Genomic DNA, 19,844 nt, shown 5'->3' with positions numbered 1-19,844 from the left:
CAGTAAGACATACTTATGTTATGAAGGAGGATGTCATCTATTTCTGACAACTCACACACTTGTGTGGTATGAACTTTCAAAAGAAGAAAATGTGTCATCTTAATGAATACTTCTAGGGCGTATCTCTAGACACTCCAACATCATAGAGGAGACAACTGTACTTCATTAGATTAGGCAATTTTCTTCTAGTTGACATAATAGTATTCCTATTTCTCTCTGCAGTAATACCCAGAGACTGTCTTACTGATGAATAAGCAATAATTATGATTTGTGCTTCTCCTTCGTGTCTTTAGCTAATCTAACAAGGTCTGCGACACATCCTCATCAACTCTGTGGCTATTTTCCTATTATTTTGTAGGTCTTCAGCTTGATCTTTAAATTTGCATTTAAGAGATGTGAAATTAGAAATGAATATGCATGCAGGTTCATGAAAATAGTTTTATCTTCAGTAGCAGTCATTCATGACAGCAGCAATTTAGGAAATTTTGTATGGAGATATCTACATTGGTTCTTGTTGTATCTGAAGCATCATTTTCCAGAAAACAGATTTTCTTTTTAAACAAAGTAAAAACATGTTTCTTAGTTTAAAAATTGTTTTTTCTTAATTTCTGTATTTTTCCTTTTTTTCCTAAAGTGCTGTGAAAGCTTTATATTACTATAATTTTGATTTATACCTCTGTTTCACAGCTGAAAAGTATTGATTTTTATTACTTAAAGTATAGTGTTTAGGCCAGTTTGTTTTTTACTACTGCAGTGAAAAAAAGGCATTATTTTACATGCTTACATCAGATGTACTGTTATTATTCAGATATGGTGACCATGTTTAATACTGTTGTCTAACTAGTTTGCAACATGTTTGGGGTGTTGTAAGTCTGTGTTTTTTCATAAATTTTTTTTAACTTCTAAAGATAGTGTTCAATCTAGAAAATTGGGAAAATACATAAAAATAGAAAGAGAAGATCAATAGTAGCATGCTAGTGTTTTTTCTTTTAGTCTTTTAAAAATACACCTCCATGCATTTTTTAAAGTCATGATTATACTTCAGTAATTGTTATCAGTAGGCTCTTTGTTAAATATTTTTAACTTAATTTCTAAATGGTACTAATATTTTATAGACGTTCTTAAATAAGTCTCGTTGGCTAATTGATCCTTTTTACTTTCCAATTCATAAGTCATGTCATAAACATGGGATTGATTTTTGAAAGTAAGGTTACTTTTGAAATTCCCATGCCATAAACTCTTTTAATGTGTTGGATTTATCCCTGTTGTGTAACAACTATAAATATTTTGTAACTATCAAGACTACTAGGCATAGAATTTAAGATATACCAATATTTTATTATGGTATAATGATGCTGATTATTTTTCTCCATTCGTTTCCAACTTGGTTTTCCATAATCAAGGAGTTGGAAATTTGATTAGAGAATATTTTTTTCTATTGAGAATCACCATCTGTATTAAAGGATTTTTTTAAGTAAAAGAAAAAGGGAAAAAAGACATTTTAAAATTTCAGCTGTAATACTATTAAATAAGTAGCAATTCTAGTCCATAGGAGACGTTAAGAGAACTTAAAATAAGATAAATTATACTTAAACTTAGTATCTGAAATAAAAATGCGTTTCATTTGTTACAAAAGTCTTATTTCTCCAACTGAATTGTGTCCTCTTGGGTAGGAATCAGGGACCAAATAAGCAAAAACACTAGTAAAAGCTTTCACAAACAAATGGGTTAAACGCCCACTATTTGCCAGTATTCAACTTGTTTTTACCAAACTTTAACTCTTTATTTGGCAAATGTGTTAAACGTCTACTATGTTTTAAATACTGTCTTTGGTACTAAGATTACAAAGAAATGGTCCTACTATATTCCAGGTAAGGAAATTATCCCCAGCAGATTTTATAATCCATTGATTACCTCTTCCCTCACCCCTTAATGCCCTTAATCCTCTTAAAACCCTTGGTCAATTTTTAGAATCACTTCCTTTGACTTCCATCCTTTTCTTTTGTTGTTCTGTTGCTTTGTAGTACTCAGGACAAAACCACTGCAACCTTTATTAAATCTAACATTCCTACTCCTTGCCTATACCTGTTGCTGGTTGAAATAAATCAAACAACCACACTGACTGGTCTTATTTTAAATTCATGACTGTGAACTTCAAGTGGGCCTTAATTTTATATGTTCTTAGTTCATTCACTCTTTTACTCACTTGGAAGTCTATTTAAGAAGGCTCTTTGATTCTATCTTTTAAAATTTTTTTAAATTATTTTATTTTATTGGGAGGGGTTTCCATTCCATATATTCAATTTTTTGTTTGTTTCTTATTGGAGTAATTTGGGCATACTGTCTCTTATCGCCTCAAATCCCCATTATTTCTCCTACATCCTCATGCTCAGCTGGTGACCCTCCTTTTTTTGCCTCATTGAGAAACTGAAGCAATGAGAAAAGAATCCCCACAAACTCCCACTATATCTACCTCTGTACTCTTGTCTGCAGCCATATTCTCTGCCTTTCACCTTTAGCCATAGGTGAAAAATCATTCTACTATCTAAAGCCAGTCTTCTAATTGCCATCCCATCTTGCCCAAAGACATGGGTCAAGCTATTCTCTCCTTTTTTCTTTCTGTTGTCAGTTTCTTGCTCTGTTTTAGATCATTCCTAGTCACATGTAGACTTGCTGATATTTCTCCCATCTTACGGAAACACCTTTTCTTTTTCTTGTTTTGGTAACTGTTTATAAGATTTCAGAGATAGAACATTTCTAGGTGCTAAAATGGTAGCCAAGGGAGTGAACAGAGCTGAATAGAATAGGGGTGAATGTTTACTTGATGAGTCAAAATCTCAGACTTAGAGTTAAGGAAGAGCCTACCAGATCATTTCCCTTATCTTTTCTGAAGTTTTCTTCCTTTATTCTCTATCCAAAATCTGAAGCAATGAAACCATATATATCATGTTTTTTAAACATCCATTCAGAAATACATTTCTTTTGTTCCAATATGCGCCAGGTCGTGTGTTCAAATTTTTGGTTCAGCTATAAAATCACTATACGTTTGTAAAAAGAAAAGTACTGTAAATGTGTGAAGTAATCTGCAAAAATCTACCTCACCTTATTGTCCAGCATGATTCATTGTTTAACAGAAGCTGCTTGAAATGAACTATTTTGGCAAGTATCCACTTCTCTTTCAGCTACTGTCTGAAAAACTATATGGAACACATTGGAACTGATGAATTCTGGGACATCCAGTGGTAAAATACTAAATAACAATGGCTTTAAATGGTATTTTAAAAACATTTTCTTGACCTCACTTTCCCTTACTGTGCCATTTCTTTTTTCCACTTTGCAACAAAACTACTTGACAGAGTTCTCTGCACTTGAATTCCAGTTTCTCTCCTCTTGTTTTTGTTTAAACCTCCCACTCTGAGCAGGCTTTTGCTTTCACCATTCCTTTAAAACTGTGCTTATCAGGATCACCAATGACCCTCATGTAGCTGAAAGCCATAATCATTTCTCATTTTATTATTATTATTGTGATATATATATAATATATAACTAAAATTTCCCATTTTAACCATTTTTAATTGTACAATTCAGTAGCATTAATTATATTCATTATGCTGTGCTAAATTACCAAAAATTTTTTCACACCCCAGATAGAAACCGTGAACCCATTAAGCAGTAATTCCCTGTTGTCCCCACCGCTTCTGCCCTGCTCCCTGTAACCTGTAATCTACTTCCTCTGAATTTGCTTATTCTAGATATTTCACATAGTGGAATCATGCAGTTTGTTCTTTCATCTGCCGCCTTTTACTCAGTGTTTTCAAGGTTCATCCATGTCGTAGCATGTCAGAACTTAAATCCCTTTTCACTGCTGTATAATATTCCACTGTGCGAATATACCACATTTTCTTTATCCATTCATCTGTTGACGGACGTGGGTTGTTTCCACCTTTTGGCTGTTATGAACTTTAGTGTACAAATATCTGTTTGAGTCTCTGTTTTAAATTCTTTTCTAGAACGGGATTGTCAGATAGTATGGTAATTCTGTGTTTAACTTTTTGATGAACCCACTCATTTTTTGAACTCTCGTCTTAGTTGCCTTATTATCAGTGGCATTTGATCCAGTTGATTACCACATCCATGATACATTTTACTTGGCTTCCAGCTATGCAGCTGCATCTGTTTTCTTGTTTTATTTTGCATTTCACCTTTCTCAGAAATATACGATTCCTTAGTTATCTTACCTTTTGCTCTGTTGACTTTTACTTCTGTTTGTCTTTGTATTCCCCCCTTGTCAATTGTTACCTTCTTTTTTTCCATCTGATGTCCATTTAACTTTTTAACTTTCTGTTCCTATTTTCCAGTCCTATCTTGAGTCACTTTTCTCACCAGGAAATTATTTTTCTGACCAGAAGAGTTTTGATCCCCTGATAAATCTACCACCTAGGATTGTGGGTAAATGTTTTTTCCTTCCTCTGCACCTCTCCACCTCATTTTTAAAACTTTCCATTTCAGAGCCACTTTACTTTACATTTTTAAGGCATGAAAAAAAATTTTCTTTGCCATATTCATTACATTAATATCGTTACCACATCTAGTACAGTACCTGCCTGGCACAGAGTAAGTAATTCAATGAATGTTGAACTTCCTGGCATTAAAATGGAAGTGGTCCAGAAGTAAAAATGAAATAAAACCGCTGGTTTTATAAATCATACCTATAGAATAATAGGAGACTTACAGTTGATTGGGACAGATTTGGCTTGGCCCTCTCACTGGAGCCTTAAATTCTCTTTTCTCTTTTTTTCTGACCTCTTTGGGTCATTTAAAGTGTCCTTTTCCTAATTAGCAGACAGTGGGGTTGAAACTGAGACTGAAGGGAATTTGATTGGAAATGCTCCTTTCCTATGACTTTTACACTTAACTCTTTTATCTTTTTATGACACTTTTTTAGCTTAATTTCTCTTTTCCTTGCTTTTCTGTAATATTCAGCTGCCCCCCCCCCCCTTTTTTTCCTTTTACTTCCATGCAGTCTGATCCCTGTCATACTTTCAGTGTCTATGCCATTGGATTTAGGAGAATTGATGCTTTTAAATGGTAGTGATAGACTAACATCCTCTGGATTAGGCAGAGTTTATCAAGTAGGGTATCCTTGGAAATTGCCTGTCTTATTTGCATAGTGTGAAAGTTAAAAGCCTATAAATGAAGATCATTTGGCAGTGATTTCCAAGTAAATATCTGTAAACTTGTTTTCAGGTGGAGAGAAGAGAACATTGCCCCTATCTTGCTCACCAAGTCCCTTCCTAGTGTTTTCGGTATTACTTCTTCTGTATACTTTCGCTTTTCTTTTCATCTTCTTCAAATTCTCACCCCACATACACTCTGTCACACGCTCCAAGCCTATTCACTTACGTTTATGATATAAAGTGTATTGAAACTAAGAGGTACAGATGGCAGAAAGAGGCTGTGTTATTTCTCATGTAAAAAATTCTTTTGCAGTATGCAAATGCTTTGTATCAGATAGTCCTACAAACAGGAATTTAAAGTTTATAAGCAGTGAATAAAATGAACATAAAATAAGTTTTACTTCAAAAAAATGACTTTTGAGTTGACTGTAGTTAAGTGCATTTCTTTTGTAAAAAGAGAAAAGATTAACACCAGTTATTTTTACATTCAAATGAACTTTGATTTTTCCTTCTGTATTCAGCTTTACTCAGAGTATTTACTAAACTTGGACATGTTCCATTCAGTAATTTTTATAGATTAGCAGGTACATTTAAAATAAAACATAAACTTTGGCATGTTCCATTCAATAGTTTTGTAGATTGGCAAGTACATCTGTATATTTGTCTAAATGTACACAATTGTTAATTCCCTAAACTTATAAAATACTAATAAACTTTTTGGTTAGTTTTTTAAGTCTCTATGTCTGTCACAGCATGCTATTATTGCCACAGTTGTTAACCATTTGCATTGGTCTTTATAAGCCTGGTAAAATGCTCTGTGATGTTTTTTTAATATTATGTATTACCTCTGCCTAAAGACCGATACTTTTATTTCATTTTACAGAGTTACATTCCCTAGGAAAATCTACTGATATAATTACTATGCCATTCTGTTGTGCCAAATATTGGATATGGTTATGCTATAATATTCATGTTTCTATCATTCTGTTGTTATATTCTTAATTATGATGAACACCGCTCCTGACTCTGTGGATTTAGCGATGTTATATGAAGCAGAAATATGAAATGTTTATGATAGCATGCTTAGGATTTTACTTTTTTTAATAATAAACTTTTATTTTAATTTTGTTTTATTCTGTCTTAGTACTAAAACCAATAACTTGTGTTCAGTGGGTCTTTTTAAAAATTTTGCTTTAGATAGTCTCTTCAGATTAAAAATGTATTTGTAAATTGGGATTATTATATAAAATCATGTTAGGGAAATATTGATACAAGTTTATAAGTTTATAATTAATAGCTAGTGCTGCTTTTTATCATGACTTGGTGATTTTTTCCTATTATATCATTTTTTATTTCACATGTTCTTACTCATTGAAGGGTGAAAATTCCTTTCCTTGCTAAAATAGGGTAAATTTCTATTTTGGAGATGAGGTTTCCAAAGCCAAATAAGTCAGTTATACGGCATACATGAACTTTTTTGTGTATAGATAGGCAAAATGTAAAATACATATTGTTCAATAATTAATAAACAAATTTATCCATTATAGAAAACAAAATACAAATGATTTTAATATTTTATTTAAAGATTGGTCATTAGAATTTATCTTTTTTATAAACTATACATATTTTAAATTACGAGTTTTTAAGTAACATTTCACTTTGGTTTTGCTTAGGAAATTATTTTAAAAATTATTCTGTATATAATTACTGTATTTTATTGTTTTTTATTTTGAAGACTTTGTCTTTTAGGTATATATTACTACATGCTGTAGTATGTCTTTGAAAGTGGTTTAGTTAGGTTTAAGAAAAATCCCCAAGTCTGAGTTATTTGTGGGTACAGTAACCATTTTGGTCTTTATATCTGGTTGACTAACATTCTTTTCAGTTTTTATTATTGCTAAAGGAATTCTTAGATGATATGCCAACACATCCAAACAATGGCCATAAAATTTTCTTTTTTAGAACTCTGTTTTTCTCTGGTGAGAGCAAGTATGCTGTGGTCTCTGAATGATTCCTCCTAGCTTTACATGAATATTTAAATTCATCACATTTTAAAATTCAATTATATATGTGACTTCTTTCAGAAGCTCTTGAAAGGTTTGTATTGTTACTTTTGTAATTACTTGTGTAGTATTGTCCTCTCTTCACACTGTAAGCTCCTTGAGGACATGAGCTGTGTTTGTTGTATTCGTCGCTTGAATACCCAGTGCCTAGCACAGAGTCTAGCACATAGTAGATAATCAAGAATTAATTGTCAAATGAATAAGTCCATGTGCATATTTTTAGTCTTGGCATCTTGTGTAATTTTTCATTTTAGGGATGGATGTCTCGTCCAGCTCCTTCATTTTATTTGGTTAGGGATCTTCAGAAGTTACATTAATTGCTTGGACAGCTGTTCTTTCATGTTTGTTCCATTAGTTGAATATTAAATAATCTCAGTACAAATATTCTCCAATAAATCATGTATTATATGCCTTGAAAATATTTTCCTTAGTATTTTAGATAAATATTAGATAAGATACTTGTATACATTCCATCTATACAAGTATGTAGTATGATACTAGTATGTATCAATTAAAATGAGTTTATTGATAACTGAATTGAAAAAGTATGGGCTAATCATTAACAGCTTAGTTTTGATTTTTAAATCACTACTTAACATTTATTTTTAAATGGACGAATTTAGTAATCCCCTTCCTTTTGGCCCTGGCAAACTATATTTCCTTTTGTCAAAAGAGGCCTTTACTCTTTTCTGATCACTATTTCTAAAGGTAAAGTCTGGTTAAGGCAGGATAGTTTATGTCAACAATCCAAGCTGCCTGGACTTTCCATAGATGTTTTCAAAAGACAATCTTGCTTGAAACTAAAGCTGCAAGTCAGTTTGTTTGTAGGCTAACTTCTTAGTTTAAATTTCTCTTCTAGTTTTCCAGCTACATTGTCAGGTGTGTTATTATTATGTGATAGGTGACAATAAAAGCCCAACTATCCATGGATTGAAGTCTAGTTTTTAACTATAAAACTAGTCTTCTTCTGAAGAACTGTTGCCCTAAATTGCTGTTAAGTAGTGGTCTTCCTCTGCAGTAGAGAGATGTGAGCAAAATGGTATTTACTATCTTGATTCCCCATGTGGTGCTTAAAGCAAAGTCATCAAAATTGGAGAGCTGCTGTGCAGAATTGACCAGTATTGAGGGAAGGACAGAATGTACATGTATTTGGGGATATCCAAGAAAAAGACAAGAAGCTTTTTGAAACCAAAAAGTTTGCATTTGCCTTAGTTATTAAGATTCTTGCATTCTTTAAAAATGCATTTTGAGGGATGAATGAATACTGTACTTGATATATTATTTCACAGAAGAATGACTTGAGAAATCTTTTATGGTCTTCTATTTTCTTAGCTGCAGTTTTCTGTTATTTGCTGCTTCTTTCTCAGTAATTTTTATTTTTATGATATTTAAGATAATTGAACTTGAGGCTAAGTTTTCCTTATTATCTTCATTGACTACGTTCCTGTTTATTCTGCCTAAAGTAAAGTTGTTGTAGTCTCATTTTACTATATATTAAATATATTGTATAAATGTCTAACTATAAATAGGTCTAGCTCTTTTTTTATATAAAATTTTAATGTCTAAAAATGTTGATTTGGGGGGGCACTGTTGTTTTTTTCCTCATGTATTTGTGTTTCTGTTCTTCTAAATAATTCTCTAAAGAAACTAGAAAGTGTACTTTGATAATACTAATATGTAATTACATAAAGGGAAAGAACATTTCCTATTTTTAACATACAACAGTCAGTTATAGCTATGAGTTTACTTTCTACTGACAGTTTTTTTTCCTTATAAGGTTGGTCAGGTGACTAAAGTGCTATTTAAAGTCTCATTAAGTTTTGAAACATTTGTCTCCCAATATGTTTATATCATTGGTTCTCAACCTCTATTTGGTAAGGGTATTTGTAATTTGAGAAAGCTTTTTCAACCAAAATTCTCACACATTGTTTTCATCTGTTCTCCCTTATCATAGGTTTATATTTTGCATTTTTAACCAGGTTTTTTTCAGTCACTGATCTGTTACTCTTCCCTGTGCTTCCTCTGAATTGTTCCTGGCATGCTCTCTACCATCATTCTAGTATTACACTATTTTAATAAGCAGTTCCTTTCCTATTCTTGACTGACTTTCCACATACTGCTTTTTGGCAAACCTATTATTTACAAGGTCAATGTACTTGAATGGTTTGAATTTTTCAGTCTGTGAAATAAGTTCATTGGTACATTTTAAGAGTATTAATTATAATAACTAACAGTTATATTTCTATATTTTATAAGAAGAGAACATAAATCTGGCTAAGAAGAGAAAAATTTAAAAGAATTATGTCCGAACAAGGCAGTGCCAGAAAAACAACATTGAAGAAAGAGATAAAAAAGCATATGGAAAAAGTTGAATACCAAGAAGGCAAATATTAAACTATGGGTTACTATGGAATTACTCCAACAGGAAACATACATACATACATACAAGATATATTCCAAAGAATCTCATAAAACCCATACAGAATATTCAATAAGAATTTTTTTAAAAATTGGTATTCAGAGTATAATGACTGTAGTGTTTATATTATTACTATTCAAATATTTTGGAACTCTTTATATAGTTTGATCTAATTCCATAGTTTGCCTTTTCTGTGTCCTCTTGGTTCAACACATTCTATACATACAAAGTCACTGTTACGGTCTTCTGATAACCAGTCCTCTCACACCATCCTTTTAACTTATAATTGAGTGGAGAAGAAAATTATTTCTATACAGCATCTATACAGTGGTAGAGTTTAGGTAGTGGCCCCAGTCTGTACCATACCAAGCACCCATATTTTATTATTTATGTGTGTTTTTCTCTTACCTCATTCCTAAAAGAATTTAAGCAACAAACATTACTCTGGCTCTGAGTCATAAAAAAAAATTCTTCCTCTATTACACTGAACATTTTTTTTCTTTTTTTACACTGAACATTTTAACCATGGGAGCAATAACTATTTTTTTCTTGGTTGGTGTGTTTTGGTACTCCAGGTAAAATGAACAAATGTATAATATGATGGCAGTAGTCTTAAATTGAAAGCTACTATTTTATCCTAATTCAAAATATAATTCATGTCAAAATAAAAACGAATTGAGTGGGTTTTATTCTTATTGATAGTAAAAAATATCTGATATCATAAAACTAGCTACATAACAAGTCTGTTAAAAAAGGTAAAAAACTATTATATCTTTGTTTAGCTTACACTGATGTTTTGTGTAATCATGACCTATTTTCAGTTAATCTCGTAAAAATAGAGAGCTTGTTTAGTTTTTTAAAAAAGCAATATTATTCACTTCCCTAACTATTTTCAAATAGAGCAACTTCTAGGATTTCACATTGAAATTGCAGGGGGTAGAGATACTTTTCTGTTCATTCTCCCCCATTCCCCCAATTTTGGAAGGAACTTAATTGCTTTCTTTTCATGTATAATGAAATTTTTGATATTAATGGGAAAGGTAAAAGTACTATTAATACGTAGGTAAGTGCTACTGTGCCAGTGTAAATTCCTAAAGGAGTGTATTTAGTAGAAGAAAACTCACTTTAAAGCTTTTCAAAGTAACTAACATTATCATATATTTGATATTCAAAAAAAAAAAAAATCATGTGGTATGCAGTCTTTTTATACAGAAATACACTAAGCCTAATGTTGAGAATGGCTTGACCAAGGCCACATAAGTAGTAAACAGGGATTATGTCAAGACTTTACTAGAGCTCATTCCATTCCTTTCCCCATTCTCTCTGATTCTCATTGCGGCCCTCAACAACTTACTTTCAGCAGTAACCACAAACACAACCACTTGTGTTGGGTTGAACCCTCAACTTGACTGCAGTCAGTAGTTTGCATCAGCAGTAAAATCTGCCAGGGAGCTGCAAAACATAATTTCCATGTCTACTTTAGAGCAATAATATAATTTACTGGTCAGGTAATAACCCAAATCAGTTGCTTCCTGATTTGGGGCCTTTATTACTTCGTTTCATACCTTCAGTAATATGGATGTTGTAGTTAAATAAGCTCATTTTCAGGTGTTAATTTTTTAGAGTTAAAAATTTTAAGTCATTGAATTTTCCATTATCCACAATAAACAATAAACATATATAACTTTTGAACACAAAAAGAATGAATTTTTAATGTTTCTTTGTAACTGTTTTATAAAAATAAACTGTTGACCTTTTCTTCTAAACAAATTGCTTTATTGCAGTCAATAGTAAATTATACCCTGTAAAATCATGTAGACTATCAGCATTGAATGGAGAGGGCATTACAGCTCTATTGACTGTACATGTAGAAAGTTCCTCATGATACTGAAAGCCTTGCAGAGTAGTATTTTCTAGTATTTTATGATCAGATTTTTTTGTCTAGGTGTTTTTGCATTGTCAATAAATTATATGATGCTTTCCTGTCATCACACCATGCCATTTAAAACTATACCATATTACCTTACCTGCTTGATGTATCTAGAGAAAACATTGCTTACCTGTTGCTTAAAAACAAAGTAAATGAAAGAAAGTTTAGAAAATATTATGATTTCTATGAATATTTATTGTGCAGATTTGATTTCTCTTTTGGGTGACAGAGTGTGGAGTGCTAGTCTAGAAATCAAGAAGTGTTGGTTTCCAAATTTGGGCTCAGCTAGTAACTAATATTATGTCTTTGAGCAAGTCACTTCATATCTCTTTGGGCCTTGCTAGCTTTATTCATCAGATGAGGAAGTTGAACTAAATAATCTCCAAGGTCTTTTCCAGTTTTAAAATGTTATTTTTGTGTATGTGAGTTTCTTGTTAATATGTTATATTTACTTCTGTATTATGTGCTTTGCATATTTATAATAATTTCCTTTAATTTTAGATATGATGAATGGATTAAAGCAGATAAAATAGTAAGACCTGCTGATAAAAATGTGCCCAAAATAAAACATCGGAAGAAAATAAAGGTAAATGCGTATTTTGCTACACATTGTAGCTTTTAATTAAATAACTTCCTTTGAAATGATGCAGTTGAGTGTGTGTGCCTTAGTGTTTGGAAAGTTAAAAGCACACTCATGAAATACAGCATATTTATCAAATGCTAGGTTTTGGTACACTTAATTTTGTCAGGTTGTGGAAAACATTTTGGAAATAATACTAAATGATCTCTGTCTGAGACTTTCTCAGTCCCAATATTGTATAAGGCTACCGAATCAGATTTCACTTATTTCAACCTTTTCTCTAATACCCATCTGGGAGCTATAAAACAGTTTGGGTAGGAGTCATCAGTTACTGTAATAGTTACTATAATACTGTAAGATATTCAGAGGAAGAAAAGAAGGTGTCTGAAGGCATATGAAAACCTATCTGACAACTCTTCTTTTTTCTCTTCACCTTTATCTGATTGTAAGTAGGGGCTTAGAATGTAGTCAGAGGCTCTATGAGCTACATTCTACATAGATACCATGAGAGTTAATGAGTTCGTGGGGAAAATTAATTACTTTTATGTACGATAGAATTACTCTATTCATTCTAAGATTAAATCTTTTAAACTATTTTATTAGAAAGTAGACCATTAACGAGATTCTAAAATATTTTTTATCTCTTTAATGGCTTTTTCTACTTTGAATATGTATATAGTTGAGGTGCTTAATAGTTCATCTAAAATTCAATCTTGATATTCAAAATAGAGGTATTTACTTTACTGCTAAATGAGACTCTATTGGGCTGAAATAGTGAAAGTTTTCCCCTAAAGTGTAATTCTTTTGTCTCTTTAAAACGTTACATGTTTTTAAATTTTCAGTATAGCAATCCCAATAGCTAAAACTCAGGACTTGTCAAATCCCTTTCCATCTTCGCTTTTGGGCTTTACTGGAAAATACGGAAATCATGCTGTATTTAACATTGTTTTTTTAGTTATTGGTTTTTTGTGGCTCTAAAAAAGCCCAATTTCCTTACAAAAAGCAAGTTTTAGAACAATATTTCTAAGGTAGAGAATAGGGTAGGGCTGGGGGAAGCAACATTGGAATAGAGAGTGTTTTCTGAATACTTACGTTTCTATTCAGTTCCTGACACCTCCTGAAGGTATATTAAAATTCGTGGTCATAAGGGAAGGGGCATGTGAATTTTGAAAAAGTTTTCTAGGTAATATTCTCATATTGCACATTACTCCTTTACTCTATCTCAACTTGACTTGAGAACCACTACTTTAAAAGCTATGCTGTGACAGGCATTAAAAGCCATATTTGAACTTGGCCTGGGGTAGACTGTTTCTGCCTTCGTCATGCAGAGTAGATTATGACCTCTAGTATAAAGTAATGAAGTGGTGGAAAAGTAGGTAACAGGAGGGAAAAATGGAACAGCACTACTAATTGATAGGTTGTGTTTGTCTGTGTGCCCATAAGACTTCTCAATTGAGTCTATGAGAATTAAGCCCAAAGGCCCAAACACAGTGGATCTCACACTTGAGCATGTCTCAGAATCACTTGGAGGACTTGTTAAAACTCAGTTTGTTGGAGTCCTATTGACTGATGAGTGGAAGGGCAAACTGTGGTGTCTGTATAGGATGGAACATTGTGTAGCTACAGGAAGAAATGAAGTCGAGATGCATGCAATGATGTGAATGAACCTTGAGGACATTATGTTGAACAAAATAAGCCAGAAACAAAAGGACAAATATTATATGGTCTCACTAATATGAATTATCTATAATGAGCAAACTTGAATAGTTAAATTCAAGAGCATAGGTTATCAGGAGATAGAAATATGACAGAGATTGGGCAGTTGATGTTTAAGGATTACAGAATGTTTAATAAGGTAAGTGTAACTAACAAAGCTGAGTGTGAGTATGGCTGGAAGAGGAATATTAGGGCTATGTATGTCACCAAAAGGAAAGCTAGAGGATAAAAACTGGGACTGTATCACTTAGCAAAACCTAGAGTGGACAGTGATGCTGGTACAAATGAAAGAAAGTTTTTACATGAACTAGAGCAAATGTATGTCTCTAGTATGAGGTGTTAATAATGGGGTGGTATATGGGAAAAATATAATTAATGCAAAGTAAGGTCTTTAGTTTACAGTAACATTATAATATTCTTTCATTAATTGTAATAAAGGCATTATAACAAAGCTAAATGTCAACTCTAGAGAGATATAAGGGAGGGGTATGGGATTTTTTTTTTTTTTCCCGGAAGAACTGAGACTGTTCTCATATTGATTGTGGTGGTGAATTCATAACTATTTGATTATACCAGGAGCCATTGATTGTACACTTAATATGGATTGTATGGTGTGTGAATAAAACTGTTTAAAAAAAACAAAAACTACTAAACTAAACTAAGATTGTTGGGCCCCATCCCCAGAATTTCTGATTCAGTAGATCTGAGATTGGTCTCAAGAATTTGCACATCTAAAATATTTTTAAAATGGTTTCAAAGAACTATATTCATTAGCCTCTTCTTACCTATTTATAAACAGAGAATTTTGAGGAGATTTGTCTTTCTTTTCCATGAAACAATCCATTAATGAGAAAGAAAGGTTGTCCTTGACTTTACAACAGATCATGTTTAAATGTTTTGAATTGTTTAGAATTTCTTTCAGCTGCCAACTGAATGGAGATATTTAGAATTTTCTCTTTCCTAATCTACATTTTGTAATGAGAATATTATGTCTGAAAACTACTGGGTTGGAATTGTGTTTCTTTTTAAAAAAAAATTTTTTTTGTAATTTAAACCTATTGTGATTTAATTTTGAAGACTGTATAACACCAATGTAGATTTGAAATATGTGGGTTTGTTAATCTTAATAGCGTATCTGACTACTAATTTGATTCCCACTGTTAAAATACGAACTCTTCTTGCTCATCCTGTAGTGTTTTGTTAAATAACTTTAAAAAATACGTCTTTGGCTGTTTTGGTGGGCTATTCATACTTTCTTTTTACATTAAATACTTAATAATATATTCTATAACTTTGATTTAAAAATGAGTGTTGACATTGGTACCGATAAATGCATCATGACAAATTATGGGTAATGTAACATCCTTTTTTTTTAACCTAGAATAAATTAGACAAAGAAAAAGACAAAGATGAAAAGTATTCTCCCAAAAACTGTAAACTTCGACGCTTGTCAAAACCACCATTTCAGACAAATCCATCTCCTGAAATGGTATCCAAATTGGATCTCACTGATACCAAAAATTCTGATACAGCTCATATTAAGTCCATAGAAATTACTTCTATTCTTAATGGACTTCAAGGTATGTATAACAAACATCCTGTTGCAATCAAGTCTTTTGAGTTCAGTTTTTATAAGTCACTTATATAAAGGTAAGTCAATGAGATTATAAAACTTCTGTTTTTGAATTGAACTAGAATTTTGATGGATGGCTGTATTAAGTTGAAATAAGTTGCTAAAGTTTAATACCACACACCCCCAGCATAGTTAATGTATTTTTTTCAGGTATCATCCTTTCTGTTGCCATTTAAAGCAGAGTTGGTGCTTATACGATATCAGACTATGAAACCATACTGAACATTTTTTGTAAAGGATACCAAACTTTGTGTATTTTGATTATATATTATTTCTTTTATGATGGCATTATTGCTTAATATTTAACAGAGAGTGAAGTATCAGATAATAAAGCAATAAGGACTGAATGGGGAGATTTTTTAAATTTTACTGGTCAGGAAAAGGGGAAATCTGATCTATCTTCTGAAATAAAATAATGTGTCTCTAAAAATATTTTACATTTCTAATATCTTAAGAAAGACTTGATTTTTATTTATTTTAAATATAATGGAGATTGTCTAATTTCAGATGGATATTTGTGTAGTCATTGCTGTACCTTTCTTCAGAATTGTATTCCTAAAGAGGATACTGTTTAATTTTGTACAACTGAGTATGTAAGAGAAGGCATTATTTCCACTTAGATGAAGTCTTCCTGAGAATTTTATCTGACTAGAATCTCTACATCCTTATCTGGTTTCAGCTTCAGTTTCTCTGAGAATTTAGGAAGGCCCCTCTAAGGAATTCATTGGAACAAGGTCATGAACAAGTTCTGGGAAACATAGGGGCTCATCACAGAATATCTGACATAGTTGTAGTGGATGACCAGCTAGGAATATGCTCAGTGGGAATAGGTTGCTCTGTATTTTCCGATTCTAATTTACTTCCAGCTTTCAGGATTAGATCAAAGCAAAATGTTTTTTCTGGGTAAGATGATGTTCCCAGGAAGGGGAGCCCTGGAATTTCATCAGCACATGGTGAAAACAACCGAAATAGTAAGAATGTAGTCATTCAAAGACTGTACAGTGGCAGTAGGCATTTTAGAGATGCTAGCCCACAGAATGAATTTCTTTTGAATAGCACTGCACTAGTCTGGACTGGTTTTCTCCTGTATCTGGTGTGCTGATTCCATTCTAGGAATTTCTTCAACATAGTCCTTGGAATTCTTTAGTTTTCTGCATCATAAATCCCCTACTCCCACCCCCATGGTTTACTCTCATTTTGGTGGAGTACATCCTCCAGGAGCCTCTTAAGAACAAGTGCATGAGAGGGAAGGTAAATTTTTAGACTGTGCATGTCTGTCAATATCTGTATTCTACACCATGGTTTGGCTAGGTTAGAAAGTTTCTCCTTCAGTATTTTATTGGCATTGTTAAATTTCCTTTTGCTTCCAGTATTGCTTCTGTGAAGTCCAGAGCTGTTTCCTGATTCTTTGTATGTGACTTGTTTTTCTTGTTTAATTTTTGCTCTTTTCTTTCTCTGGAATCTTGAAGAATCTTTGTTTCTAATGTCCTAAGATTTCAGTGATTTGTGCCTTGTGTATATCTATTTTCATCCAATTGTGCTGCATACTTGGTAGGCTTTTTCACTGTACCTATGGCTTCAATAGTTCTTAGCGTCTGCCAGGCCAGAAACTGTTTTACCATCTTCAGAGAATAAACCTCCAGAAGGGCAGTCTCCCAGCAACTTGGAGTTGGGGTGAGGATCTAGGAATGTAATTACTTTTCTAAGTGTTCATCCAATGCTCCTTAGGTACTCCTTCCATTTTTCAGCTTCATAGGTATTTAATACAGACAGTTATTGTTGAGGATTCTATAGTTAACTGGATTGGTTCTCAGCTCCCCTCACTGCTGGTTTGAGATTTGGCTTTCTTGGGTCTATGTCACTCATCCATCTGCTTTCTAGCTTACACATTCTGTTGTTCTCCCATTTTATTCCATTCCATAAATTTATTCCATTTATTCCATTCTCCCATTTTATTCCATTCTTGTTTTATATTATTTTAGAAATTGTTTTTATAACATATAATATTGCATATTATATAGATAAAACATATACAGCCATTCCTCATTATTTGCAGATTCTGTTTTTTTGACACTTTGCAGTCATTGCTGGACATATGTAGAACAGTGAAAAGTTCTCAGTTCTGGAGTCAGATGACTTAGATTTGGACTTTTTCTTGACCTTTACTAGCTCTTTGACCATGGAAGTTTAACTCTAATCTTCATTTTCCCGAACTGTACAGTAGAGCTAATGATAACATATACCTCATGTGGTTATTGTGAGAATTGAATGAGATGACCTATTCAAAATGTATCAAAGTACCTGGCATGTAGTAAGCTCTCAATAAGTATTATCTTAAAATAATAAAAGCTATTATTTTTATAATTAACTGAATTTGTTTACATAATTTCTATAAATATTTTATAAAAAGTATCAGTTACTTAAGCTAATTACGTCTGTTCTTTAAAACATTGTGGAAATCTGTCCTTCACAAAATCTTGAGAGGTTGTTCTAAAATGAAGGCTACAATTTATAAAAATACAATCTTTGGAGTAAGAACAACCTAGGATTATATCCTGACTCCACTATTTCCTACTCATGTAATCTTGGGGGTATTTCTTTTTTATGTTCAGCTTTTTTGAGGTATAATTTGTATACAATAAAATTCACCATTTTTATATCTATAATTTGGTGAGTTTTGGCAAAAGTATACAGTAGTATAACTATCACGATACTCATGATGTGGAACATTTCCATCAATGGGCAAGTGTCTTAACCACTCAATTTCTTTACCTGTCAAATAGGGATAAAACTTAGCACCTCAGAGTGGCTATGAACAAAGAAGCTAATATATAAAGTAACTGGCACATAGAAGGCATTGCTAATGTTGTTATAATAATCACCTTTTTTTTCTTACTTGTTTTTCTAGCATCTGAAAGTTCTGCTGAAGACAGTGAGCAAGAAGATGAGACAAGTGCTCAAGATATTGATAATAATGGCAAGGAAGAATCCAAGATTGATCATGTGACCCACAACAAAAATGACCTTATTTCAAAAGAGGAACAGAATAGTTCATCTTTGCTAGATGAAAACAAAATCCATGCAGATTTGGTAATAACCAAACCATTGTCAAAATCTCCAGAAAGATTGAGAAAAGATATAGAAGGATTATCAGAAGACACTGATTATGAAGAAGAGGATGAAGTCACAAAAAAGAGGAAGGATGTCAAGAAGGACATGACAGATAAATCTTCAAAGCCACAAGTAAAACGTGGTAAAAGAAGATACTGCAATACTGAAGAATGTTTAAAAACTGGTTCACCTGGCAAAAAGGAAGAGAAGGCCAAGAACAAAGAATCACTTTGCATAGAAAACAGTAGCAACAGCTCTTCAGATGAAGATGAAGAAGAAAAATCAAAAGCAAAGGTGACACCAACTAAAAAATACAATGGTTTGGAGGAAAAAAGAAAATCTCTCCGGACAGCTGGTTTCTATTCAGGATTTTCAGAAGTGGCAGAGAAAAGGATAAAACTTCTAAATAACTCTGATGAAAGACTTCAGAACAGCAGAGCTAAAGATCGGAAAGATGTCTGGTCAAGTATTCAGGGACAATGGCCTAAAAAAACACTGAAGGAACTTTTTTCAGATTCTGATACTGAGGCTGCAGCTTCACCACCCCGTCCTTCCCCAGAGGAGGAGGTAGCAGAAGAGTCACTACAGACCGTGGCAGAAGAGGAGACTTGTTCGCCTAGCGCAGAGCTAGAAAAATCACCACCAGTCAGTGTCGATAGTAAACCCCTCGAGGAAAAAACAGAAGTCAATGACAAAAAAGCAGAATTTCCAAGTAGTGGCAGTAACTCAGTACTAAATACCCCTCCCACTACACCTGAGTCTCCTTCATCAGTCACTGTAACAGAAGCCAGTCGGCAGCCGTCTTCTGTAACCGTATCAGAACCACTGGCTCCAAACCAAGAAGAGGTTCGAAGTATCAAGAGTGAAACTGATAGCACAATTGAGGTGGATAGTGTTGCAGGGGAGCTCCAAGACCTCCAGTCTGAAGGGAATAGTTCCCCAACAGGCTTTGATGCAAGTGTGAGCTCCAGCAGTAGTAATCAGCCAGAAGCAGAACATCCTGAAAAAGGTGAGGAGGAAAAGTATATGTTGTCTCACTTTAGAATTTCCCCTCTTAAACTTTTAATGGTTTCACAGTATCTCTTATTGTAATATGAGGTGTTTAAGTGAAGTACTTGTGTGAACATGGTAAAAATGGGAATTGGTAGGTTATTTGAGTAATGAGTAGTGGAATGCATTTAAAAGCTTAAGAAGACTTTAATGTTTTTTGCTTGA

At 32.9% G+C, this 19,844-nt stretch overlaps 1 protein-coding gene across 7 annotated transcripts in view; it reads left to right on the top strand.

Annotated features, from left to right (window-relative positions):
• ARID4B (AT-rich interaction domain 4B) overlaps positions 1–19,844 on the top strand; it is a 180,768-nt gene that overhangs the window by 144,665 nt on the left and 16,259 nt on the right. For all 7 annotated transcript variants that reach the window (XR_005214535.1, XM_037821409.1, XM_037821403.1 and 4 more), the window contains 3 exons: positions 12,091–12,175; positions 15,267–15,465; positions 18,427–19,638. Coding sequence is in view for 6 of the 7 variants with exons in the window: in XM_037821409.1 (XP_037677337.1) it covers positions 12,091–12,175; positions 15,267–15,465; positions 18,427–19,638 (1,496 nt within the window). In the remaining variant the exon portion in view is untranslated. The remainder of the gene's footprint in view (positions 1–12,090; positions 12,176–15,266; positions 15,466–18,426; positions 19,639–19,844) is intronic.

Source organism: Choloepus didactylus, chromosome 2, assembly GCF_015220235.1.
Source record: "Choloepus didactylus isolate mChoDid1 chromosome 2, mChoDid1.pri, whole genome shotgun sequence".
NCBI classification, from domain to species: Eukaryota; Metazoa; Chordata; class Mammalia; order Pilosa; family Megalonychidae; genus Choloepus; species Choloepus didactylus.
Note: the sequence above shows the minus strand (reverse complement) of the source record. Positions and strands in the feature narration are given on the sequence as shown.